Consider the following 25,404-nt stretch of genomic DNA (forward strand, 5'->3'; position numbering starts at 1 on the left):
GTTAAATTTAGTATTTTACAATGGCAAGTATTTAATCCTCTTTTTAAATTACATATATAATATATATGCTGTTTTATTGCAACAGGGTGAGCTCTTTGAGAATTAATGTTTATCTACTTATTTGTCTCTACCTTGGCCATAACTTACTTTTGTATTAATGCTTTTTTAGTGGTCATTGTCTTAGGAGACAGTATGCCTGCAATTTAAAACAATTAGACTTTAAACTCTAACAAGCTCTCATGTCACTCATATCACCCCTGGCTTCCTTTTAGTAGGTTTTCATGTAGGCTTTCAGTACCGTGTTTGATTATTCTGCCATTGTACTGAAAGCAGGGCCCACCTGGCTGGGCTGAGATGAAGCTGACACACAGCAGCATCAAGCCCACCAGACCCACAGCTACTGTTATCAGTTTCTGTTAGGGGCGCTGTCAGTTGGGGCCTTTGTAAACATCCCTCAGCAAAATGGTCAGGCATCAGACTGTTGTCATAGATGCTCAGGACTGTATCACACTTGTCTCCATAGAAATCCTAAGAGACCCCTGGAAATCTGACTACACAAAGACCCATTAGTCAGCTCCTCACTTACCCTCTTCTCCTGACATGTGTTTGGCAGGACAGAGGAAGAGAGAGCTGCCCGTTTGTTGGCTCCTGGCCCAGGCAGTTCCCAGCACACAGCCTCCCTTTAGCATTCTGGTTTTGGGATTCCAGGCAAAGCCTGCTCCTCCAGTCACGGCATGCTGAAGGCTGCGCTGGGTCTAATGTGGCCTAGAGGTGCACTTTGCCCTTTTGGCCATTTGGGAATGGGCAAGTTCATATGAATGTTTAGTTCTCCATCCTTCCTCAGAACCTGGCAGCTATAGGTGAAAACTGAGCTGTGCCTGTCCCATTTATAAGAGCATCCTCTGGGTGTAGATATGGCTTCCCTTTTCCTTTCCCAGGGCTTTACAGCTCCAGTTGCTTAACTCTGTTTTTCTTTTGTTTTGTTTTAAAGATGTATTTATTTATTATTATGTATACAGTGCTCTGCTTGCATGTACACCTGCAGGCCAGAAGAGGGCATCAGATCACATCATAGATGGTTGTGAGCGGCCATGTGGTTGCTAGGAATTAAACTCATGACCTCTGGAAGAACTGCCAATGCTCTTAAGCGCTAAGCCATCTCTCCAGCCCCTTGTTTTGTTTTTCAAAGGAAGCATGGAAGCCTTTCTTCATGTGTAACATGTCCTGCATGGGAAAATTTGGCAACATGGAACAACCAAAGCAAAAGCAGAAAACAAAGCAAAACAAAACGAACAGAAAAGAAACCTGCACTCACACATTGCATTTGAGCCATTCCATTTGTGATGTCTGGTTGAGCAAAGAACGCACCATTTTCCTCTTAGCATAGTATTCTAGGAAGAATTTTTTCTAATGGATGCTAACTAAATATAACTATACCAGACAGACCTTACCAGTCAGATTTATCTAAACATCAAAAGACACAATCTCACAATAGTGAGATCTAGTGTTTCTAGGATATGTGGCTAGGCTCCTGTCTCTCCTGCTCAGTGTCTGGCTTCATACTGATGCCATGTACCAAGTGGTATTTCCTCCCACCCCCTCCCAGTGAGACTGAGTATGCTGAAGAGGCCTAGTCAATGAATGTGTCTATTTATTGACTTACGCTAATGATACTTCAGGGGACTGATCCAAAGGCTGAAGGAGGAGGACCACGAGTTCAAGGCCCTCCACTGCTACAGAGTAAGGCTTTGCTTCACAAGTGAAAAGCAGTGAGATGAAGGGAGACGGAGAACGTGAAGCAGCAATGATGCTGTTTATACTTCTGTCTTCCTTTGGTAAAACTGCCCGTCTGCTATTTGTAATTGCATGCCAAAATGTCACTATTGGCATCTAGATGGCCCGTGGAAGAAAATATTGCTAATGGGCCTTATAAATGCACTGCGCAGCCACATGCTGGGATAAAAGTCATCGTGAGCAACACTTGCTCATGGAGAGCAAGTCTGAAACAGCTGGCAGGTACTTGGGCTGTTGGAAAGCGCTGTTGGAGTACTACACAATTATAGAGGCGGCTAGTTTTACAAGGATCAGCATTGATCCAACAGACGTTTATTGAACCATTTGCTTCAAATAGTTGCTGCAGTGGGTAGAATGAAGGGCAGCTCACGGGTCTTGATACATTTGTGATCACCCATTGGCAATGTTTCACAATCTTTTGTTTTGTTTTGTGTGAGACAGGGTTTCTCTGTGTAACCTTGGCTGTCCTGGACCTGCTTTGTAGACCAGGCTGGCCTCAAACTCACAGCAATCCGCCTGCCTCTGCCTCCCGAGTGCTAGGATTAAAGGTGTAAGCCACCACACCTGGCCTTAGGTTGCAAAATCTTAACTATTTTATATACTTACTTCTTTAGCTTGTATCAGAAAGGTCTAGGAACTTAATAACCAACTGTTTTTGAAACCTTATAAGACAGGCAATATTATGATCTTTAACTCATTTGCACCCTTGTGGATAAAGATGGGGAAACATCAGAGAAAGCTAAGTGACTTGGTAACATTGTACTGAACTTGAATCCGCAGACATACGGCTCTGATACCTGCACTCTTACCCACCAACCAGATCAGTTCTCCCTGTGGTGGTGAAAGCTGGTGACGTGAAACAAAATAGTATTCCTTCTGTGTTATGTATTCAGCAGCCCAGCTCTGCTACTCTGGACCAGGCTGTGATCAATTTGGCTGTTCTCTCTCAAATGTGTATTCAGCTAAGGCTGTCTAGCCCAGAATGTCACAGGCAGATGGCTTAGGTGTCCTTCCACAGAGCCTCTCGTCTCCACTGCTATAGCAGGAGTCTGCTAAAGGCTGGACTGATCTGTGTCCTTTGCTTCTATTGAACGTACTACTCTCTTCTTTAGTAGAAGCATGCCGTCTTGTGAAATCCAGAGACAGTGTAGGGAGGTTCATCCGAGAGCATGGGCAAATGGCAGTGGAAGCCAGAGCCCTTTGTGCAATTAACCTGCCACTTTGTGGTTTCACACTATGCCGAGTTAATCTTGCTCTCCAGATTGTTTCAAATTTCATTATTTCAGACTCTAAACGAAATGTGGAAATGCCATGGTGTGCAGCCTTATCAGCATAGGAAGACAATAAAAACAGTATGATACAGAAAGTAAAAAGAAAGGTGTGTCTGATTTTAGGCTGACCCTGGGGAACCATCATCAGAGGCTCCAAGTGAAACCAGGATAACTCCAGCAGAAAATGGGGTGAATCATACCACGTCCCTTGCACCCAAACCTCCTTCCCAGGCTCCACACAGCCAGCCAGCTCCAGGTAAGCTCTGGGGCCAGTGCTGTTTGCTACACGTCCAACCTCCAGCTTCTGGGAATCTCTGTAGATGCTACAGCCTTGAAGGATGAAAGCATGACCCTCTGTGACTTGGGTGGGTGGCAGGGTGGCTGCTTGGATGAATGTCATGGAGCGTCACACGTGATGACCTAGAATCCATGTGCCATGGGCTTCTACTTGGGGTGAGCGTGATCCATCCACCGATAGAGTTTGACTTTGAAAAGAGTCCTTCAAGAAACTTACAACCATGCCTTAGAAGCACATTCTTGTTTCTACTTCAAGTCTCTACCAACATCCGACTTTCTAGTAACCTTACATGTCTGCCCATGCTAGGCTGTGTGCTAGGTCATTTCATCATCATCACAGTCCTCAATGCAGTATGCTCCATTGTTGTTTCATTGGGAGGTGATGAAGAACTTCCGGGAAGCCACAGAGCCAGTGAGGTTGGCCTGCCTTGTACCAGTGTTTATTTATTGCCACAGATTCACACTCTGAGGGATGGGGGTGGTGGTCCCCTCACTGCACTTGCTCATTGTGTCTCCATGGTCACCTTCCCTCTACAACAGCCCCAACTCTTTCTTGTTTCTCAAACCCATAATATTTTTTTAGGGATGATTTTTAAAATATCAATTTTTTTCAATATAACTTACTTTGAGCTGCCTTGATGGGTTTTGCATCAAACTGAGGTTCTGTTTTAATGCTGAGCCCTTCTTGCGGCATCCTGTCTGGGACAGGTGATGTTAACGCACCCCATGCCTGGTGATATGGTCCCTAGGTCAAAGTGGTTCCCCTCTGAAAGTTTTGATTCCAGTTCTTAGGTGTATGTGGAGAAGCATTTTGTGGATGGATAAATACCATATTACCCCTTGTACTTTGCTCAGTGATTTTGGCGTTGATAATGGTTCTCCACTGCCAAAGTGCTGCCTTTTGATCAGCCATCTTTAATCATGCCATTCCTGATTGTGCCAGAAGATGGCAGTAGCATTACTGAAATTGAATTTCTTGTTTTGATCCAAGTGGTTTGATGTCTCCCTCTACATGGAGAATACATATAATTACTTATTGACATAGGATTGAAGCCAAATTACAGATTAAAGAAATGTTAGAGTAATTGTGTTGTAAATAACTTTCTACATCAATTAGCCATTGTCTCTAAAGAGACTGGACTCAAGGCACACTGGCCCCAAGTACTGGAAATGAAACCCAGATGGGCAAGGGCTCTACCATTGAGCTCCTCCCCATCCCCAAACATTCTTTTTAAAAATGGGCTTAGAAATTCAAAATACAAGCGAAGCTATTTCTCTGATCTCTTTGGCTGCAGGTTCTGTGAAGGCACCAGCCAAAACAGAAGATCTGATCCAGAGTGTCTTAACAGGTGAGCCCTGCCCCCTTTTCTTCATGGGACTTGGCAAGTCAATTATACAGTAAATGTTATGAGGGGAGGATATTGCTACTTATCTCTGAAAACTAGCACTTAATATTTTTTAAGAGTTTATACACATCTGGCCTGAGTTTGGTCACACTGTCTACTGTAAAGTCACAGAGAGGTAGCCAGAGTTGGCCAGCTAGACCCTCTTGGCTAAAAGTAATAGTTTTCAGAGAGATCTATTTCAGGGGAAAAAAAATAGTTTTCTTCTGACTATGAAATCCAGTTAACAGGAATGTGTGTCTCCTCAAAGTACTGACAATACATGGAATTTCATATATGCAGAATACAGCCGATTGTGACTTTGATATATACTTTGTTTATGACCTTTGATAGCAGCTTGGGACTCAACTGATCTAAGCTAGTGGAGTCTTAAAAGTGAGCAGAACAAGAATATATGCATATGTTCATGAAAAGTAAAACCATTAGTAGGAACCAGATGTTGACCTACGGTGAGGCAGACTGGAGATTTTGGATATATGCACTGTATGCACACAGTCATATTTCACCAAAACATATAAAAATTATGAGGGATTTATAAGACAACAAAGTATGTTTTTGAAATAATTCAGTGAGAAGCAATACAACACTGATGCAGAAAACAAGTTACTGAATTGTTATCTAAACATATGTAACTGTACACACAGAGGCAGTGAGTCTGTACCCCCACCCTAACTGGGGCTATCTCTGGGCAGCTCAGCCATTAGTGATACTGTGTCTTTATGCAAATGAGCATTACTTTTATATTTTGGGATATTCCAAGCTAGCACTTTGTCTGGATGCTTATGCAAAGGTGATTTAAAGTGTCATTTTCTTAAAGGCTGGTGCATGGAGAGTTCCAGTTCTAAACTGCCCATAGCTCCTGTTCTAGAAACGGTTTCTTGTAAGGTAGAGTCAGCAAGCAGAAAATACAGCAATTCCTCAGGATTATAAATTCTCAAAGCATGATTATTATTCAACCATCAGGAATAAGTTTGAGCCTAAAGGAAACCATTAAAGAAATGTACCTGGTTCTCTCCGAGCTTCTCTCTTCAAAAGGAGAAAAGAGAGCTGTTAGGGAAGACAAGTGCTAAGAGAAGGACGTTGTGTTTAAAGGCATTGGTATTTAGCCACAGAAACTACCATTCCGGGGCCCCTGTTTATGCACAGCCCGTTTCATCTTCTCTTCAGGGTAGCTGTGACTCCTGACGTACGTTAGTTCTGAATCCCTTGAAAGTCGTAACTATTTATGGCATCTTCTGTTCCGTTGTTGTCGTTCCTAAAACAGAAAGTTCAGACCAAGAAACGGAAACATGTGAACTCAGACTTCTGATAATTCCTTGACGTTAAGACACCAAACATTGAAAGGCTCCCCCCGTCCTTGCTTTTGTAATACTAGGGAAAGCAATATGAAACTAATGTGGGGTCTTGATTTCTGAAGTGAGAATGCAGCTTTAAAGGGCCTGTTGTAGAACTGGTGAAGTGGGCCTATGAAATACAGTAAGATTTAAGGTCAGGCTTTGATACTTGACCATTTTTCTCAGTATTGGATAAAACACTTCTGTCAGACAGGGGGCCACCAGCCCTGCTGGAGGCTTTGTGAAAATTAGATTAAAGGACACTTCCTTTTCTGCCAAGTGGAAGTGAGCACCAGAGGCCATGTCAGAAGTAACCCCTACTCCCTATATTATGGGACCCACAAGGAGACCGCGCTTCCTATGGAGGGGTATGGCACATGGTCCTTGGTTGGTGCATCAGTATCTGCAGCAAACCCCCACCACCACGACCACCCAGATTTGTGGGCTTCGTTGGTCTCCTTGTGAACTTCCTGTAAAGGTCACTTTCTTGACACAGTCAACTTCCATATCCACTGAAATACAGGAAGAAGCTTGTGGTGTGTTCTTTGTCAGTAAGTTCCTTGAGAGATGCTGAACCCACGTGATCATGCAAACCTCTACCTCCAAAAACATTTACATTATAATTCATAACAGTAGCAAAATTAGTTATGAAGTAGCAACAAAAGTAATGTTAAGGTTGGGGGTGGCCACAACATAGGGACTATATTAAAGGGCCACAGCATTAAGAAGGCATGGAGCCAAAAAAGATTAAACACTTTCCACGAGTTTTTTAAAATATATTTTACCATCAGACCAGCCTTGTGAACTAATAGAAATGTCATCATCCTTAAAAAGGATAGAGTTGGGTACCTGCTTCATTTTCCTCTGATGTGGGATATTCCCAGCCATAGCAAGGCTAGGTTGCCACAGCCCACAGTTTCTATTTCTCTGTAAAATCGCCCTCTATCTAATGGGAGATCCTCTCTAGAAGGTTGTATTCCCATTTGACTGTCCCAAATTCCCAAGAAGCTGGCCTCCTTTAATCATGAGGAGACCAACCCTGGGTGCTGTACACACCTGGGGTTCCTCTGGGAGTATTCAAACATCAGACAGAAATTAATGTGCACCCTTGCTGGGTTGCTTCCACTCCTGGTCTACTTCCGTCCTTCCCCTCCACTCAGCCCACAGTGAGTCACAGGCACCCAAATCCCCGTCCTAAACTCCACTTCTAGGAAAACTAAACTTCCAAGCTTCAGATGAAGGACCAGGCTCTCTGCAAGGTTTGGCAGCACAGGTTTAAGCTGTCAAGTCAGAGCTGACTGACAAGCCTGCCATCCAAGCTCTCGGTGCAGATGAGGGAGGATGTCACTGTGCTTTCCCCTGGACTCTCAGTACACCCCATCGCTCAGCTCTTCTGCTGCTCTGTTGCAGAAGTAGAGGCGCAAACCATCGAAGAGCTCAAGCAACAGAAGTCGTTCGTGAAACTTCAAAAGAAGCACTACAAAGAAATGAAAGATCTGGTCAAGAGACACCACAAGAAAACCACCGAGCTCATTAAGGAGCATACCTCCAAGTACAACGAGATTCAGAATGACTACTTGAGAAGGAGAGCAGCCTTGGAAAAGTCCGCCAAAAAGGACAGCAAGAAAAAGTGAGTCCATTGGTACTTGCTAGTTTTATACCACGAAAGAAGAAGGGCTGCCATGTGTGCTCGGTGGTTTGTGTGTTCTGCCACATCTCTTAACCTGTGCCACCACAGGCAGGAAAGTCACACTGTGTGCTCTCCTATCCATTGTTCTTGAGTCATTTCAGCTGATATTTGCTCGTGAGCTAAATTTCGTTTCTTCCCTCTTTTCCTCTTTTCCTCCCTCCGTCTCTTCTTCCCCTCCTTCCGTTTTCTTTCTGAGACACAATATCTTGCTAGTTGCCCAGACAAGTCTGAAATGGCTAAACCCCACTGACAGCTCTTTCTCTGCTTTTGGAAAAGCTGGGAATGCAGGTATGGGTTTCTTCATTTGAACAAATTCTGGGGTACATCCACAATTAGACTTCCAGGGTGCTATCCTGCGACTCAGATGTCATGTGGCTGATGCACGACCCCCACCATAGGAGCTGCCAAAAGAGTGGGTCCAGAACTCACAAGTGCCTAGAAACTAGTTGACGAGACTACTTGCCTTGGGGAGGGAGATGTTTCAGCTTTCTTTTGAGGCCTGAACCCCATGATTGCCTGTGGTATGCTGGGGTCTGGGGTTCTCACAGCGTCATTCACTCAGAACACTCAGAATGTTCTGGAAAGAAGTGTGCCTAGCATAGCTACTAGATAATGTCGCTCTGTGTCTCCTGCCCTGTTGATGATGCAATGGTTGTATGAAATTTTACCCTCAAAAAGCAAATATATTGGCGTGTGTGCTGGTTAGTTTTATGTCAGCTTACACAAGCTAGTGTCATTTTGACAGAGGAAAAAGCTCAGTTGACAAAATGTTCCCACCCAACTGCCTGTGGTGCATCTTCTTGATTGATGTTTGGTGTGAGAGGACCCAGCTCACTGTGGGTGGTACCATCCTGGGTTAATGGCCTTGAGGTTTACAGGAAAGCAGGCTGAGCAAGCCATGAGGAACAAGCCAATAAGCAACATTTCTCCATGACCACTGGATCAGCTTCTGCCTCCAGGTTCCTGCCCTGACTTCCTTCAATGATGAATTACTACTTGGAAGTATTAGATGAAATAATCCCTTTGCTCCCCAAATTGATTTTGGTTATGACATTTTATCACAGCACTAGAAACCCAAGACATCACAGTAATGAGAGGAAAATGAACAGCAAATGTAACCATACAGAATAACCATTATATTAAAAATAGGAGCAATATTGTGATGTAGAATTGGCCTCAGAAGAGAACATCCTTTGGTGGATTTTTGTGGGGTTTTTGTTGTTGTTGTTGTTGTTGTGGTTTTTTATTTTTTATTTTTTTGAAGTGCTAGGGATAGAGCCCACAGACTTGTGCATCACTACTTAGATGATACCCAGTCTCTAGAATTCTGAAGCTGAGTGTCATTGTGTAACTTGGTGTGCCAACTACTTTGTATGTTAACTTAACCCAAGCTAGAGTCATATGAGAGGAGGCAATCTCAAATGAGAAAATGCTTCTATAAGATTGTCTGTGGGCAAACATTGAGGGCATTTCCTCAATTAGTGATGGATTTGGGAGGACTCAGCTCATTGTGGATGCAGACACCCCTGGGCTGGCGGTCCTGGGTTCTATAGGAAAGCAAGCTGCCGAGCACACCTTGAGGAGTAAGGCAGTATGTAGCACCCCTCTGTGGCCTTTGCACAGCATCTGCCTCCAGGTTCCCACCTTGTTTGAGTTCCTGCCTTGGCTTCCCTCAATGGATTGTGACTCAGAAAGTATAAACCAAATAAAACTTTCCTTCCCAAGATGCTTCTGGCCATGGAAGTTTCATCACAGCAATAGCAACACTAACTAAGATGCTTGGGATGGACTAGAACTCATTATCTTACTGCCTTGGTGTCTAAATGCTGGGATTATATGCATGTGCCACCACTCCCAGCTGGGAGAGCCATTCTGACATGTCAGTATAGAATGAGGTGACTTCTGGGGAGTCAATCATGGCCAACCATAAAGAGAGTAATAGGAGATGGTTCCAGCCCAAGGGAAAGATTGGAAGCAGATTTTGATTTGTTCCCAAGACTGTAGAGTTGGCAAAATGGTTGAGATTTAGTAAGTCCCATGTGGTGACGCAAAATGAAGCATTAACGGCTAGGAGAGAACGCCGTTTAACTGAGGTCTTCTAAAGCAAGTGACAAGTAACTCGGAACTTATGTGGTTGACTAAGAATCCAATGAAGAAAAAAAAATTAGTGAAGTTTGTATAATCTAAATTAATGGCCTCAGAAAACACACCTGGCTGCTGTATAGAAGATGGCTCTTATGTTGGGCCTTTCAGATGTACATGAGCTAGGGACAGGTTCTGGTTCAGCCATGCTTGCAGGAGGTGGTACTGAAGTCATGGTGCCAGATGGTACTGTCAGGATTGAGGACTCAAAGAGGAGCCAAGAGACTAGAAGGCATACTTTCTCAGGAGTCTAGCTGAGTGTTGATAACTATTTCTCCCAGAAAGAGGATCATAGAAATGGAAGAAAGGACTCTTATGTTGTTGTAGGATGTGAAATGGATACCTGGAGGAGAGAAAACATGGCCTGTGTGACACTGTAGCTGCTGGGTATCCTTGTGGCGACAGAAATATATGTAATCACCGTGGCTACATCTGTTCAAGGCACTCCCCCATCTGGATAAAGCAGTGTGACTCAGAGTACACCTCATAGGAGGAGCAGTAAGACAGGTGCTCGGGTGCAGACTCCTGGTTCTGTGTCTGGTTCAGGCCTGTGGTGGGGCCTTTACAGTTCTAACAAACTACAGGGCTTTGCTGGCACCTTTGGTTCAAATATTTGTTATTGATAAGATTTGGTCCAGAACTCTTCAGTGGTGTCCCAGAAATTGAAAGACACCATGACAGCCTTGCTTAGATCCTACCTACATCTTCAATCTCCCTCCCAGCCACATAAAAACCACTGCTCCTTGGTTAGACTGTGCTGTGATGATAAGGGGACAGGAGGATTTCCCAGGCACATGGGCTCCTCTGCTGTCAGATCTCCTGCATGAAGATGGCAAGGTTTACTTCTAAACTGTAGCAGATGCCTGCTGCCAAACGTCTGAATCTCAGTATTCAGATTTCCATATGGATCTCGGCTTGGCATTTGCTTTCAAATTCCACTACAGCTTGTTCATGTATAGATGGTCCTGGGCTTTGTGGCATAGGCTCTGGCTGATCTCAGTGGGGTCTTTTGCCTTCTGGTGTGGGCTTGTTGTTCCACTCCTGGGCAAGCTCCTCTATTGAGTATGAAAAATGTGTTAGGCAGATGTGCTAGCGTGATTCTCTAGGACCATAGAGCATGGTGCTGCAAACTGGATGCTTAAAACACTATGTCACAGTCCAGAAGATAGGATCCAAACTCAGCATGGCAGCAGAGCATCAGCTCTTAGAGGTGGAGTGGAACATCATTCCTGGACTCTTCCACCTTTTGGCAGTTACAGGAAATAGCCTTGACTTACCTTAGCCTGTAGATTTGTCACACTATCACATGGCTTTCTCTCTGTATAAGTACACCTGCCTAAAATTTCTCCTTCTTCTAAAGATATTACTCCATAAACTAGGGTCCATCCTTAGCCAATTGTAACCTATCAAAGCTATTACATTTGCAACAGGTGAATACAACCTCTCAAAGAAAGTTTCCAAATAGAAAGAAGAGGCCACGCAAAGGAACTAAGTACTGAGCGTTCCCTACAGCAACACTGTAAAGTCTAGACAGACATCCACCACAGTGCAGTAACATGGGCCTAAAGCCCACTCACACCATGACCTGCTCAGAAACACAAGCAGCCACAGTGGGGCCAAAGCACGGTGCCTACCCATCAGCTGTGTTCTGTGGCCTGGTAGCTTTGGAACCCCGAGGTGTGACTGTCTCCACAAGAGGCTCCTATGTCCCACAAAGGATTTAGACAGTGGTGACTGCTTCTGTGGATAAGGTTACTCAGCAAGTGCTCTAAATGTCTGAGCCCATTGTGATCATGTGTTTTCTTGGAGCATTCTTTGCAAGCTTGTTGGTGATTACTAATCTTTTGCTCTCTAATCAATGGTTTTTTTTTTTTTTTAACTATGAAAATATTTTCTTCAATGTTTAGTAATTAGGGAGCTACAAGTGAAGTGAAGGTAACTTAAGTTTTCTTATTGTCTTCATAGGGAACAATTTTTGTCTTCCTTGGGTTTATTTACTAAATATTAAAACAATTTTACATTTTAAACTTTAGTTATTTAATGAACACTAATAGCTTTGTGTTGGACATTATTCTAATGTCATCATGAACACCAGTCCACACAATTTAAAACATAAAATATTTTTATGGTGTTAAAATACATAGTCCAGAAGACATATTTTTTAAAGCAAATGTATCCTTTAGTTCTATTTCAGTGTGCATTTTAGTAAATATCACAGTGGTAGGGAAAAGCACTTTAAATTGTTGTTTCCCTCTTTACTTGACTTTCTGTAGTTTGGATTAAAAATGTTCCTTTGTTTATTTGGTTAGTTGGTTGGGTTTCTGAAATATGGACTATGTATAGCTCAGGCTGGCCCTGAACTAGCTGAGACTAACTTCAGTTTTATAATATTTTACTTTGGCCTTTTCGATGCTTGGGTTCCAGGGTAGAATTTTAATACATTTCTCTTATGAGATGTCCTGGTTTTTCCTCTTAGCTGATAAATGGGGACATGTGGTCAGGGTAATCTTGCAATCATCACAGGTCCAGGAAACTGGCATAGCGTTCACAGAGCCTTTCTGGAAATGTGTCATTGGTGCTCATTAAAGTCTTTCAAGGGATTGACTTATAGTGAATGATTGTCACCAAGAAATACAGCCTTCTTCTCTAGCTGGGAACTCTATAGCTCGCCCCGAAGCTGCGAGTGTATGAGCCACCTGTCCATGGCCTGAGAATGCAGTAGGCTGTGACACATCCTTCCTCTCACTGTATTCTGAATCGTCGTCTTTGCCGCTAGGTTGCAGAGAAAGACAGGATGCAGCTTCACAGCCATATTGTGACATATGATGTAACATGTGCTCACCTTGAAAACACAATCAAAATGCAAGACTTGATTTTTAAATACTAGCAAAGAAATCACCTTTCCTTATAGGTAAAATTTGACACTCTTCGGTGGAGGAAGCTAAAGGCAAAATCAGCATTTATCTGTCACGATACAGCCAGGGAAGGCAAAGTTTGCTCTAATATATCTCCTAAAAACTCCACTTTAATGATGCACACATTCACTTTTAAAATTTGTTTTCAGACCATATTTTACAAATTTCTAATAGGGCATCAAAATAACATCTCGGGAGACATGCATATGGACACACTTCTGTAATTCACAATGTCTGAAGATGTCAGCATGTAGAAAAAGCCAGGAAGGGCTTCCAAAACCTTGTACTCTGGTTGAAACACACACACACACACACACACACACACACACACACACACACACACACACGGTCTCTGTGACCATCACGGCCAGCAGAGTAATGATGCGCAGGAGGCAAGGAAGTAGTTCGGTTCAACATAACAAAATAGCAGTGTTGGTTCAATCTTAGGAATCTGGCCACAAGTAGATTATTTTAGGCATATTTTAGCTCAGCACAATTTGGTGAAAATGTTCTATAGATAATTAACTCAACCTCATGTGCAAAACAAAGCACAAAGTAAACTAAATAAAGATTGAGGTAACAATATGAAACTCTTCGTAAAGAACATGTGACATTCTCCATAAAGATGGGCTTATGGGTTGAGAAAACCAAGCTTGTGATAAGGGTCTAGGGCAGCATCTGGTGTGGTCTCAGCCACATATACAGCACAAAGGTCACCAGGCTGTAAACCACACCATGCACAGCCTTCTGGGGAGAAATCCTGTACGCATCCTTGTCTTTGAAGGGACAACACTGTGTGTTGTGTGATTTAACAATCCAGGTTCCCTACTACTTATCTGTGAGCACAGGGACCTCCATGCTTCCTGAACACAGGCACGCGTACACACACACACACACACACACACACACACACACACACACACACACACACACACACAGACCTTAGAAGGGAGCCATGAGCCACATATGGTTATTGGGCTCCTGAAATGTGGCTCATTTGGACTGGGGGAAGGCGGTTATCTCAGTGGGAAAGTTCACATTTAACCTAGGCAAGAATAAAATACATTTTATCAGTACTATGATTGATGTGCTTTAACTAGGAACTACATACCAGATTTCTTTGACGCCATTAAAAAGAAAACTAAAATAATACATCTTTTTGCTTCTTTTAATTAGATAAAATAACATACATACATACCTACATACACACACACACACACACACACACACACACACACAATTATTATTTTGAGTCCAGGGTTTACCTTATCATTGAGATGACACTCAAATTCACAATCTGTTTCAGGCTCCTGAATCCTAGTATTACAAGTATTCATCTCACACCCAGCTTATAATGTATCTTATTAATATTAGTATCACTTCTTTTTTAAAGATGGCTACTAAAAGTTCCAAGTGACGTACATGGCAAAACATCACATGCGTAGCTCACATATATTTCTGCAACACACCACCAACTCTTGATGTAGTTACTATCCTTGAACACTGAGTTAACTTCTTAGCCTCTGAGGAAAGGAAATATAGGCTAGATAATTCTCCTTCTCTGATTAAGACGAGCTTGCATGTTCTTCCCAGAGAGAAAAATGCTTTCCCAGGATCAGATCACCCAAGGATTTACTTCTAGAAGCTTTGGAGTGGCTTTGACCCTGTTTTTATGGAAGATGTAGGTGCATTACTGTGTTGTTGTTTTTTAGACTCTCTGCCAAAATGCAAACAGTCTGAAAACATTCCATATGTAAAGATGTATCAGGAGAAGCCAAGACCCTGAGACTCAAGCTGTGCCTTCCTGTCTCCCATCTCCCTTAATCTACAAGTAAATCCTACAGACTCCTCAACTTAATCATCAGACATTGTGCTCATTACATCATCTTCTCACTCCGTTATCCATTGTTACCCCCCCCCCCCATCCCAAGCACTCCACAGAATGTGAAGAGCGCTTTACTCAAAACTGGTTTCTGTGTGCATATGGGATTCTCACCTTCTCTTTCTAGTGGCTTTGTCTCTACTTCCAAGCCAGGTGACCTCAAGAGGAGGCACTTTAGAGCCTTCTGAGCACCTGGTACCACCTGCACAGCTCCTGAGCCAAGCTCTTGTCTGTGTCTTTGCAGAACTGAACCCAGCAGCCCTGACCATGGCTCATCAGCCATTGAGCAAGACCTCGCTGCCCTGGATGCCGAAATGACCCAGAAGCTAATAGACTTGAAAGACAAGCAGCAACAGCAGCTGCTTAATCTTCGGCAGGAGCAGTACTACAGTGAGAAGTACCAGAAGCGAGAGCACATTAAACTGGTAAGCCAAGGAGCATGGGCTGTGTTTGTGCAGCTGCGGGGCACGCTGGAAGAGCAAATGTTTGCTGCTCTCAGATGACTCAACGGCAACAGTATGGAAGCAAATGGCCCCGGTGTGGAGTGCACAGAGGCTACTCAGTTTCCACCACACCAACACTTCTTGCAGGCTTGATAAATTCCTCTAATCCTTTCGTGGACGTATGGGCTGTCATTACCTTCCCTGGAATGTTGATAAGTTTCAGGGGATCGTTGAGATAGCACAAGAAAGGAAAAAATTAAAAATAAAAAAAAAAATTCTTTCAAAAATAAGGCATGTGCTGCAAGCACATTTTCACTTTCACTGAGCTTTTTAAGAGCAGACACAACAGAACTATACACTGCCCATGGTCCTGATGTCCCTTCAAAACCGCAAGGGTGCCTGGGAAAGCAAAAGACACCCTCTTTGATAGTGATAAGGCTTGCCTGCCAAAATATTTTCTCATGGATTGTGAAATTCCTGATACTGTTGTTGACCCCTTAATAAATAATAGGATTATTTGGCATTTAATCACACACAGAGGCACACGATGTGAATTTAGCAATAAAGTACTAGCCTTGAAAACAAGCTAATGCCAAACACAAAAGAACTGAAATGAATAACCTTGACCGAAATGAGTAGTATTTTGAGGAAATAGTTTCACTGAATTATCTATATTTTTGCTGTGAGTCTGTAAGAAGATTCACTGTGTTTGAAAAGACCACCTATGGAAGGAAGAAAACCTTTGCCTACAATACATCTAACAAGAAATTAGAATCTATATAAAGAAATGCACAATTTAAACATCATGAAAAAAAATCATCCAATCAATAAAATGGGCAAATGAATTGAATAGTTTTCTAAAGAAGAAATACAAATGACCAATAAATATTCAAAAATATTCAACATCGTTAGTTGTCAAGGATATGCAAATTAAAACTACTTTGAGATTCCATTTCACCCAGGTCAAAATGGCTGGCATTATTGAAACAAATGACAACAAATACTAGTGAGGATGAGGAACAAACACTTCCATAAGCTGGATGGTGGAAGTGTAAACCAGTTATAAACATCAGTTATAAAAGCTCTCAACAACGAAAACTAGCATTACCATATGACTCAGCTGCCCACAGGAATCTAAGTCAACATACCTCAGAGACACTTGCACATTAATATTTATATCTGCCCTAAACACAATAGTCAGTAGGTAGGAAACAGGCAAGATATCCATCAAAAAATGAGTGGATAGAGAAAGTGTGGTAAAGGCCCACTGAGTGTTACTTGGCCATAGAGAAGAATAAGTTATTCCACACACAGGAAAATGAATGTAACTGGAGGTCATCATGTTAAGTTAAATAAGCCAGACTCCGAATGCCATATCACATGTTCTCCTTCATATGTGCAAATCTAGATTGAAATATAAACATGTATCATGAAACAGTCACTCCAAAGGGGAAGGAGAGGAAAAGAACAGGAAAAGGAGAACAAGAAAGGTTAATAGAGAAAGAAGCAAAATATCCCATTTCTCTCATAGGAGCTAGATTTGTGAATAAATTCACATGCATACATACATACATACATACATACATACATACATACATACATATAATATTCAAGAAAGCAGAAAAGATGCTGTTTGGGATAAAGGAAAAAAGAAGAGGAGTGGAGGAAAGGAGAGTTGAATATAAACAAGACACAATTATGCACGTGTATGAACGTAATATTGAAACCCTTTATTTTATTATGTTAACCTAAACTATTAAGGAAAAAGAGAAAGCGTACTATGTAATAGGTCACTTGGTGTAATCCTTTTGTTTTCATCCTGAATCCTTTATGACAATATAAAATTAAAAATTCAAAATCATGAGACTTACCTATCCAAAATCGTATTCTACTCGGTCAGTTATTCTCAACGTAAAGCATACATCAGGATCCTCTGGAGAGCTTGTTCAAGTCCAGATTGAGGCCCTGTCCTAAATCCTAAATCATCAGTCTTCCATAGAATGGACTCTTAATGATAATTCTGTTCCAAGAACCTTCTTTGAGGACCTGGAACTTAAATGTGTTTAAGGCCTTAAAACTTTAAGAAGTTCAAAGAGGTGTTTGTAACAAGCCTCAAAGCTTTGGGTGAGTTGCCTGGTTGGTAGACTACTGCAATAAGATGGAGGCTGTAATGGGTTAGACAGATGGCTTAAGAGTTAAAAGCACTGACTTGTCTTCCAGAGCATCTGGGTTCTGTTCCCAGCACCCACATCATAGCTTACCACTGCTTGTAACTCCAGTTCCAGAGGATCCAATACCTTTTCTGAACTCTGCTGGTGCTATGTGCACAAGGATACACACATACACTCGGGCACAGACACAGACACACACACACAGACATAAAAAAATTTAAGTATTACTTTTCTAAAGATCGATACAGTAAATGAATGCCTGGGAGGGGATTAGGGCAGGGGTGAGGGAGGAATTGCCTTGACAGACCCAAGAGAGCCAAAGCTAGTTTTAATAATAGATGACGACTGTCCTTCCAGATCCAGTCACTTCTTATGCACTTAGGGAGTGTATGACATAGAATTTTATCACATGAAATCAGTCAGAAAGACACCAGCAAGCTGACAGGAAAGCAAAGATGTGGCAAAAATGTGCCAAATCTGTAAACTGTAAAATGCCAAGAGAATGCTTCTGAAGGCCTTGTCCATTCATATTAACACAGGACACATGCAATACATACAATTTTCATAGACAGTGGCTTCAGAGGGTGTGTGTCTACATGCAGATCACTTCATGGTGGTCATTCAGAGGAAGTCCCAGAACCACAAGTTTGTTAAACACACAGATCTTAGGTCCCTTCCCAGATTGCCTCCATCATGATCTGAGTCCTGGGTGCCTGGCATACACTCAAGTTGAAGAGGTGTATAGACTGTCTGTGTTAGAGTCAGCCTAAAGTTCCTTTTAATTAAAACTGTGCCTTTCACAACCTGATGAGTGGTCTGGATGAATGGCATCTGTCATGGCGAGTATCTATCAGGCTAGGGTGCCTGCCTGTATTCACAGGAGAAGGAAATGGTGCTTAATATAGGGGTGTGAAAACACAGATGGAAGCTCCCGCACCCACTCAAGTTTGTGAACCACAGAACATCTCAGTGAACGGCCTGAAGGTTTGTTTCTAGTACCCAGGGACTCTGGCTCCTAGGAAGGAACTAAAGCTCCAGATATCCAACTGATAATCTCTCCTGGCACCAGGGTCACAAGGGGAACCACGTGTTTTCTCTATTCCATTGAATGATCTTTTAAGTGAAAGAATATTATTTTTATTTTATTTGTGTGTCTGTGGGAGGATATACCATGTGTGTGTGTGTGTACCGCATGTATGCAGGTGTCCATGGAGACCCGAAGAGGGCGTCTTATCTCTTCAAGCTGGTGTTACAGAGAGTTGTGAGCCACCTGTTGTGGGTGCTGAGAACTGAAATCTGGTCCTGGAGACCTGGAAACCTGGCTGGTCTAGAACTTGCTGTGTAGAGTATGCTGGCCTCCAACTCACAAAAAGATAACCTATGTAGGCTCTGGCCAGCAGCCAAAACTGAAAAACAGAGGAAAACGACTAGTTACAGCTTTCTGTGCAAGGGCTCAGAAAATGTATATAGACCCAGCTAGACCTCATGAAGGCTCCAATGGACTGTACAAGGAGGCAGAAAATTTGGGAAGGAAAATTACATTGTCTTAAAGTGCACCTATCTTCCTAGGGGTGATTTCTTAGCCAAGTCCTTTTCATACTAATGGAATTAGTTCTCTTTTTCTTCCTTCCTTCCTTCCTTCCTTTTTTTCTTTTCTGCTATTTAGAAGCTAGAATACATAACATATATATAAATTTTATTCAAAAGCTTTATGAGATATATTTTGATCATATTCTTTTCCCTCATTTTACTCCTTTCAGATTTTTGCCACTTCTCTACCCGCATAACATTTTCTTTAAAAAAAAAAAAAAAAAAAAAAAAAAAAAGCCCAAACTTCCAAAAAACTAAAATCAAAACAACAACAACAAAAACCCAGTAAGACAAAAGTGGATGAAGACCAATGAGACAGTGTGCACACAAGTCAATGGGGTCTGGTTTGCCTTGTCCAGCTACTCCTGGGCATGGAACCATGCCTAACCCTTCCCAGCAGGTATCAGCCACAAAAGGCTTCTTGCATAGGGGTTGGACTTTGTGTCTCCTTCCCTTTTGTGCGCTGGGATTTTTGTCTGCTTTGAACCTCCATAGGTCTTGTGCGTGCTATCACCTTACATGCATCACTCCTGTTATGAAGAGTCGTCCACCGCCTCTGGCCCTAAAAGTTTTCCCTCTTCCTCCTTTTCATGAGTCCATGAGTCTTGAGATGAGGGACTTGACAGTGACATCCTGTTTCGGAACGAGTCATCCAAAGTCTCTCACTCTCTACACATTGTCCAGTTATGGGTCTCTGTGTTAGTGGCCATCTACTGCAGGAAGCAGCTTCTCTGTTGAGGATTAAGTGATACTCTGACCAATAAGTATATAGTGCTATGTCATTAGTAGTCATTTTTTTGCTATATTCCTTTAGAAGAAGAAGAATAGTAGATTTTCGCCCAGGGCATATAATTTTATCTAATCTTAGAGTCTTTAGGGACTTTTTAAATACCAGGTATGTGTTCCATCTCATGAAGTAGGCCTTACATCTAATAAAAGAATGAATGATCACTCCCATAACATTTGTCACACTATTGCTAATATAGCTCACATGCAAATCTCTGTTGTAGGTCACAGGGTTTGTAGCTGAGTGATGTTGATGATTAATTTTTTTTTCCTGTATTACCATGCAAAGTATCTTCCTGTACCATGAATGATAATCAGTAGGTGGTTAAGCTTCTAATTTGGGAGTTCTGTTTCTCCATGGTCAATGGTATAAGTAAGTTGAGTCTTCAGCAATGAAAGCTTACTATAAGGCTATGGAGAATAACCAATAGTGTGTGTGTGTGTGTGTGTGTGTGTGTGTGTGTGTGTGTGTGTGTGTGTGTGTATTTTACAGTAATGGGTGTCCATAAAGCTTTTCAAAAGGCTTTTAATTTTAGTTGTCTCTCAGCATATTCCCTCCCCTTCCCTACCCTTCCATCTCCCTCCCCATTTAATTCTCCTTTTCCAGTTTCCTTTTATCTCTTTATTACACTGTGCTATTTGCCCATCCTTGGAAGATCCCTTCATCGCCCCTGGTTCTTTACAAGCACCAGACCTCTATGGAAAGTCTCCCAAGACTTCTTAACTTCTTTAGTATATTGGTTAAGTCATAGAACTTGTCAATGTTTAGAAAAATAGAGTCTATTTGTTTTGAGCACGTGTAAATCACAATACAAAGTGTGAATGCAGGGAAAGACATAGAATCAGAGCTAATTTTAGGAAAAAACCCATAATCTTTGTACATCCCTCATAGTTTGCATGTAAGATTTCAAAAAACAATTAATAAAAACTTAACTACATGGCTAGAATAGAATATGGTAACAATCCTTTCCTAAGGATGATTTGTACAGGATTGAGAAGAGGAGAAAAGATGTTTTCATATATGTACCTTTTGATAAAACTAGTTCACCTCCTTTGTATCTGTATCACTATTTATAAATCAAGAAGTATATACAAGAATTCTTAGAAAGTCTCCTTTGACTAGGATGTTAATTTTTCTTATATTGTAGAATGTAGGAGTGACTCACCTCTCAGAGATATTAAAATAATAATTAGAAAGACTCACATGTTATATACTCACTTATAATTGGACCCAAAAGGCATGTCCCACAAAAGTCTTCACTTACCAGAAGATTGGGATAGATGTGAGGACATCCTACTAAGACTCTAGGTAAGAGAAATATAGGGGATGGTAAAATAGAAGGACCCAGAGGGTCCTAGAAACCTACAAGAAGAACATCAGGATGGGTGGATTGGGGCCCAACGGGGTCTCCTCAAACTATTGCACTAACCAAGGACAATACAGTAGTAAACACTGAATGCCTACTCTGATCTATCCAATGGACAGGACATTCTCCACAGTTATGTGGAGAACGGAGACTGACTTTGACATGAACTCTGATGCTCCATATTTGTCTATTTCCCTTTGCTGGGGAGGCCTGGTGGCACTCAGAGAAAGAATGAGCAGGCTACCAAGATGAGACTTGATAGCCTATGACCATATAGTGGCGGAGGAGGTCCCCCTCGGTCATAGACCTAGGGGAGGGGAATAGGGTGAAAGTGGGAGGGAGGGAGGGAGGAATGGGAGGATACAAATGATGGGGTAACAATTGAGTTGTAATCTGAATAAATTAATATTTTTTTTAAAAATTAAAAAATAAAATAATTAGAATGTTTAGTTTAAAGCAACAAATTTTCAGCCTTGATCTTTCTTTCTTTCTTCCCTTCTTTCTTTTTGTTTTCTTGAACACAATGTATATTGTCTGGATGTAATTTGATGGTGTTAATAACTACTTAGTGAAGATTAAAGAAATCACTAATGAACAACAAACCCAAAGGCAAATCAGATAATAGCTCTGGTACCAACAAAAGGAGCTTGAGAAGGAAGACACTGTGGTATAAGGAAAATATCAAAATAGAATCCATGTCTTTTAGGTTAAGCAGCTTGGAATTGCAATAATTGCTGCACTTCCGCTGGCAAATGAAGGATACTGAAATGATATATTTTTGTATTTAGAAAAAGGATTGACATGATGTTTATCTCCATGGACAGAGTTTCTGGGCCTGCCTTCCACATGGATCATAGAATCCAAGATTTATAAGCATGTTACAAACAAGACAAATGTTATCTCTTCTAGTCAGACCTGCATTGCTAATAGTCTGAAAACCTGTCTGCAATGGTGGCTATTTCAAGCAACAACTATTTATTTCATTTATTCTGAAGCAAGTAGCCACTATGGCTTTCAGAATCATAAAGCCCAAAGAGCTGCAATGACACAAGTCATCATGTGTCACTTAGACTACAGCTCCCTGCTTTTTTGTAAGTAGGTTTTGAAGTATTGTAAATTATAGGCCCATAGAAAGGGAGCAGATATATCATTTAAGGAAGAATATTATGCTGTTTGTTCCATTCACATCTCCCACAAGTTAAAGATGATACTTATTATGGCTTACTTCCAGAGTGAAGAATGATTTAAAATGTTAAGTTTGTTGGATTTTATTTACAATAGAATTTGGTAGAAATTATATTTATAGTGAATAGGAGTGTTGGCCATATTTTCCATTTTATTTCTTTCTTTCTGGAATAAAAAAAAATTTTAATCTAAGGGTCATGTAAATATTTAAGTCCAAACTAAAGGTCCAATTCTGCTCAGTGCTAGAGCACTTTCTTGTCATGCCTAAGTTCCTGGGTTTGATCTTGAGAATGCCAGTGAAGAGATGACACCAAGACATTTAGGTTCAAGGAAGTAGATATAAGTTACCCTTAGTTATGGAAAATAAAAATAAATAAGGATTGCATAGGTGAGAATGTCTATTTTAGAGAATATCAAGATGGATGCCTTTTCAAGGAGTTAGTGTTGTGTTTGGCCTTTGGATCACTAAATAACTAACCTAGATCAGAAATGCGTTCTTTGTAGAAGTTGACCCCCCTCATAGTGAAAACTCACTAGAGGGGCTCTGACCCTCACCAGGAATTAATGAAAGAGACAAAGCTTCTCAGGGAACTAGTGAACAACAAGGGGGCTGTTTACGTTAAGTGTAGTTGACACTGGGCATTTGTCTACTCCCCAAAGTCATCTTTCCCAGAAAAGACTCCAAATATGATAATTTCTATCCACACATCTTTTATCTTCTTTTAGCATCAGGGAATTATTCTCTTCTATGAAAAATATTTCCTTTTCTCCAGTGACTAAACCATTTGAGATTTAGTTCAAATTTGAAAACAAGCATGAAATTCTATTCTCCAGGGGGTTAGGGTTTTTGTTGTTGTTGTTTTGGTTTTGATTTTTGATTTTTTTTAATTGTTTGGATATTTATCAAGAGATTGTCATGGACAGTAAACAAACAAAATAGAAAAGATAAATCTGTTACTTTAAGAAAAAAAATTATACCAGCAGTTAAATTAAACATCATGTGTAGATTTCGAGATTACCACATGCAATCTTGGTTCATTTCCCAGGAACTCTGCTTCTTTTTCCTCCATTATTACTTATGATTGTTTGTTCCTGCCGATGCTAGTAGCTAACACACACTTAACTCCAAAAGTTCATGTCCTCTTCTCTTAGGTTAGTTACAGAGTACTTCCATTGCTATGAAAACAACCTGTGTTTACATCCCATGCAGTGAAAACTTTGAACCAAAACTCAAGTTTCCTCATCTCATTTGGGGAGCACTGGAGAAATTTTTAGGTTTTTGTTTTGTGTGTGTGTGTGTGTGTGTGTGTGTGTGTGAAGCTTCTCCAGATTGAAAGAGTTAGAAACTTACAGTGGACTAACTTGAACAAAATATATATACTAGAAAAAAATAAACAAGATAGAGTCATGTAAAAATAAAAGTAGTGTGGAAATGTAAAGAAAGGAATTGACAGCGTTTCATCCAGAAACTTTCTGTGGCCTTCATACAATTTTACCACTTCCCCCTCTCTTTCCCTATATAGACTTATCATCATTCTTATTCAAATGGTGGACAAAACAGGGTTTTCTTTCTCCATTGACCTGTAGGTGAGTCTTGGGGAAGAACCTTGCTAGGGTCATATGACTGGCCAGCCTTGCTACCTTAGAGAAATCACACATGGCCAGAAGTCAAGCTATCAGTGATCTCCTGTATCGATTACTTTGGCTAAAGGATGGAGGCGGAAGTATAGAACAGGTCTCATGGGAGCCAAACATGAGCCAGAATGCAGAGCAAACCCTTCCCAGAGAAACAGTGCTGGCTGAGAAAGCACAGATGGACCCAAGCCTTCTCTTGGTGAGGCAGGAAAGAGACCCAGTGTCTCTGAATTTGCATCAGCTCATTTCCAGACACTGCACATATGTGGCAGTGCTCATACTGCCTCCTGGAACTTAATTAGACAAACTTCAAATAGAAATAAGAATTGTTGAGGCAGAACACCACAACCCAAGGTAGCTCTACAATCATGGAAGTAATGTTTATTTGTGGTCTGTCCTGTTCACCTGGGAATATCACTGAAAGGATAAAATAAGGTGAAAAAAGTATGTACACAGGGGTATGCAGACAGTTCTGGGAGCAAACTATTGGCTTTTTTACTGGTGTGTAATGAATGCCAATGTAAAAAGGAAATTCACAAGTTGAGAAGATATCTGGGGATAAGGCCAGCTAAATCTTGGAGACATATAAGAAGGGAAAATATCTGGGCTGGAGTAGAAATGCTAATTAGAGATGACGGGCAGGAAAGAAATGCTTTCCAGATAGACACTGCAGTCACACGTGTGTGCACCAGAACACCTGTGCACCAGAAAGCTGTGCAATGTGGAGAAATTCGCAGATGCCTCTGATTCAATGGATGACCAATGTACCCAAGAGGGCAGGAAAAGACCTTGTACTACACCTTTGAGCTGAATACTGATGCCTGATATAAGGAAAAGTCACATCTCCTGGAAGAGAGGCTGCTTCGGCTTGCTTATGCCATTGCTGAGGTGGGGAATGTCCATAGCTAGACCTTGTTGGCAAGAAAGCTGAAAGGAGTAACTGGCAATTCCTGCAGGAATTAAAGAAGGGTTCTCTGTGCAAGAGTGGCTAACTATCTTATGAAATTTAAAATAATTATTGCAAAACTGTGTGCCAAGGCACCCTCAGGTATAACACCAAACTCACAGGCATTGGAGGTTAGTTTTTACTTTTTATAGAAACAGAAACATCTGTTTGGAATTCTATGCAAACTATTAACTTTAAGTGATTTGGACCTTATAGCTATTCTTAATTATTTTAGCCTAAAGGTATCAGTGAAACAAAATATCACTGAGTTTCAAAAGGTTCTCTGAGCCAAGAAAATGTACGAATCTGTGGAATAATTAAAATCTTGAGAAAAACAAAATGACTTCAGCAACAAAAAGCATTTTGAACTCTTAATGAGAGATGAGGAAGATTCTGGTATTTAAAACAGAATTGAGGCAGAGTTTTAGATTGCTTTCTAGTGCTGTGATAAAATAGCTTGTGGAAAGAAAGGGCTTATTTGGCTTACATGTCCCAAGTCACAGTTCATTGAGGAAGCCAAGGCAAGAACTCAGGGCAGGAACCTAGAAACAGG

At 41.4% G+C, this 25,404-nt stretch overlaps 1 protein-coding gene across 2 annotated transcripts in view; it reads left to right on the top strand.

The window, feature by feature from the left end:
* The window catches only part of Plcb1 (phospholipase C beta 1), a 690,315-nt gene that overhangs the window by 570,582 nt on the left and 94,329 nt on the right, over positions 1-25,404 (top strand). For both annotated transcript variants that reach the window (XM_051144700.1, XM_051144701.1), the window contains exons 24-27: positions 3,189-3,321; positions 4,658-4,711; positions 7,510-7,729; positions 14,973-15,153. In XM_051144700.1, the coding sequence (XP_051000657.1) occupies positions 3,189-3,321; positions 4,658-4,711; positions 7,510-7,729; positions 14,973-15,153 (588 nt within the window). The remainder of the gene's footprint in view (positions 1-3,188; positions 3,322-4,657; positions 4,712-7,509; positions 7,730-14,972; positions 15,154-25,404) is intronic.

This window comes from Acomys russatus, chromosome 4 (genome assembly GCF_903995435.1).
Source record: "Acomys russatus chromosome 4, mAcoRus1.1, whole genome shotgun sequence".
Lineage (NCBI taxonomy): Eukaryota > Metazoa > Chordata > Mammalia > Rodentia > Muridae > Acomys > Acomys russatus.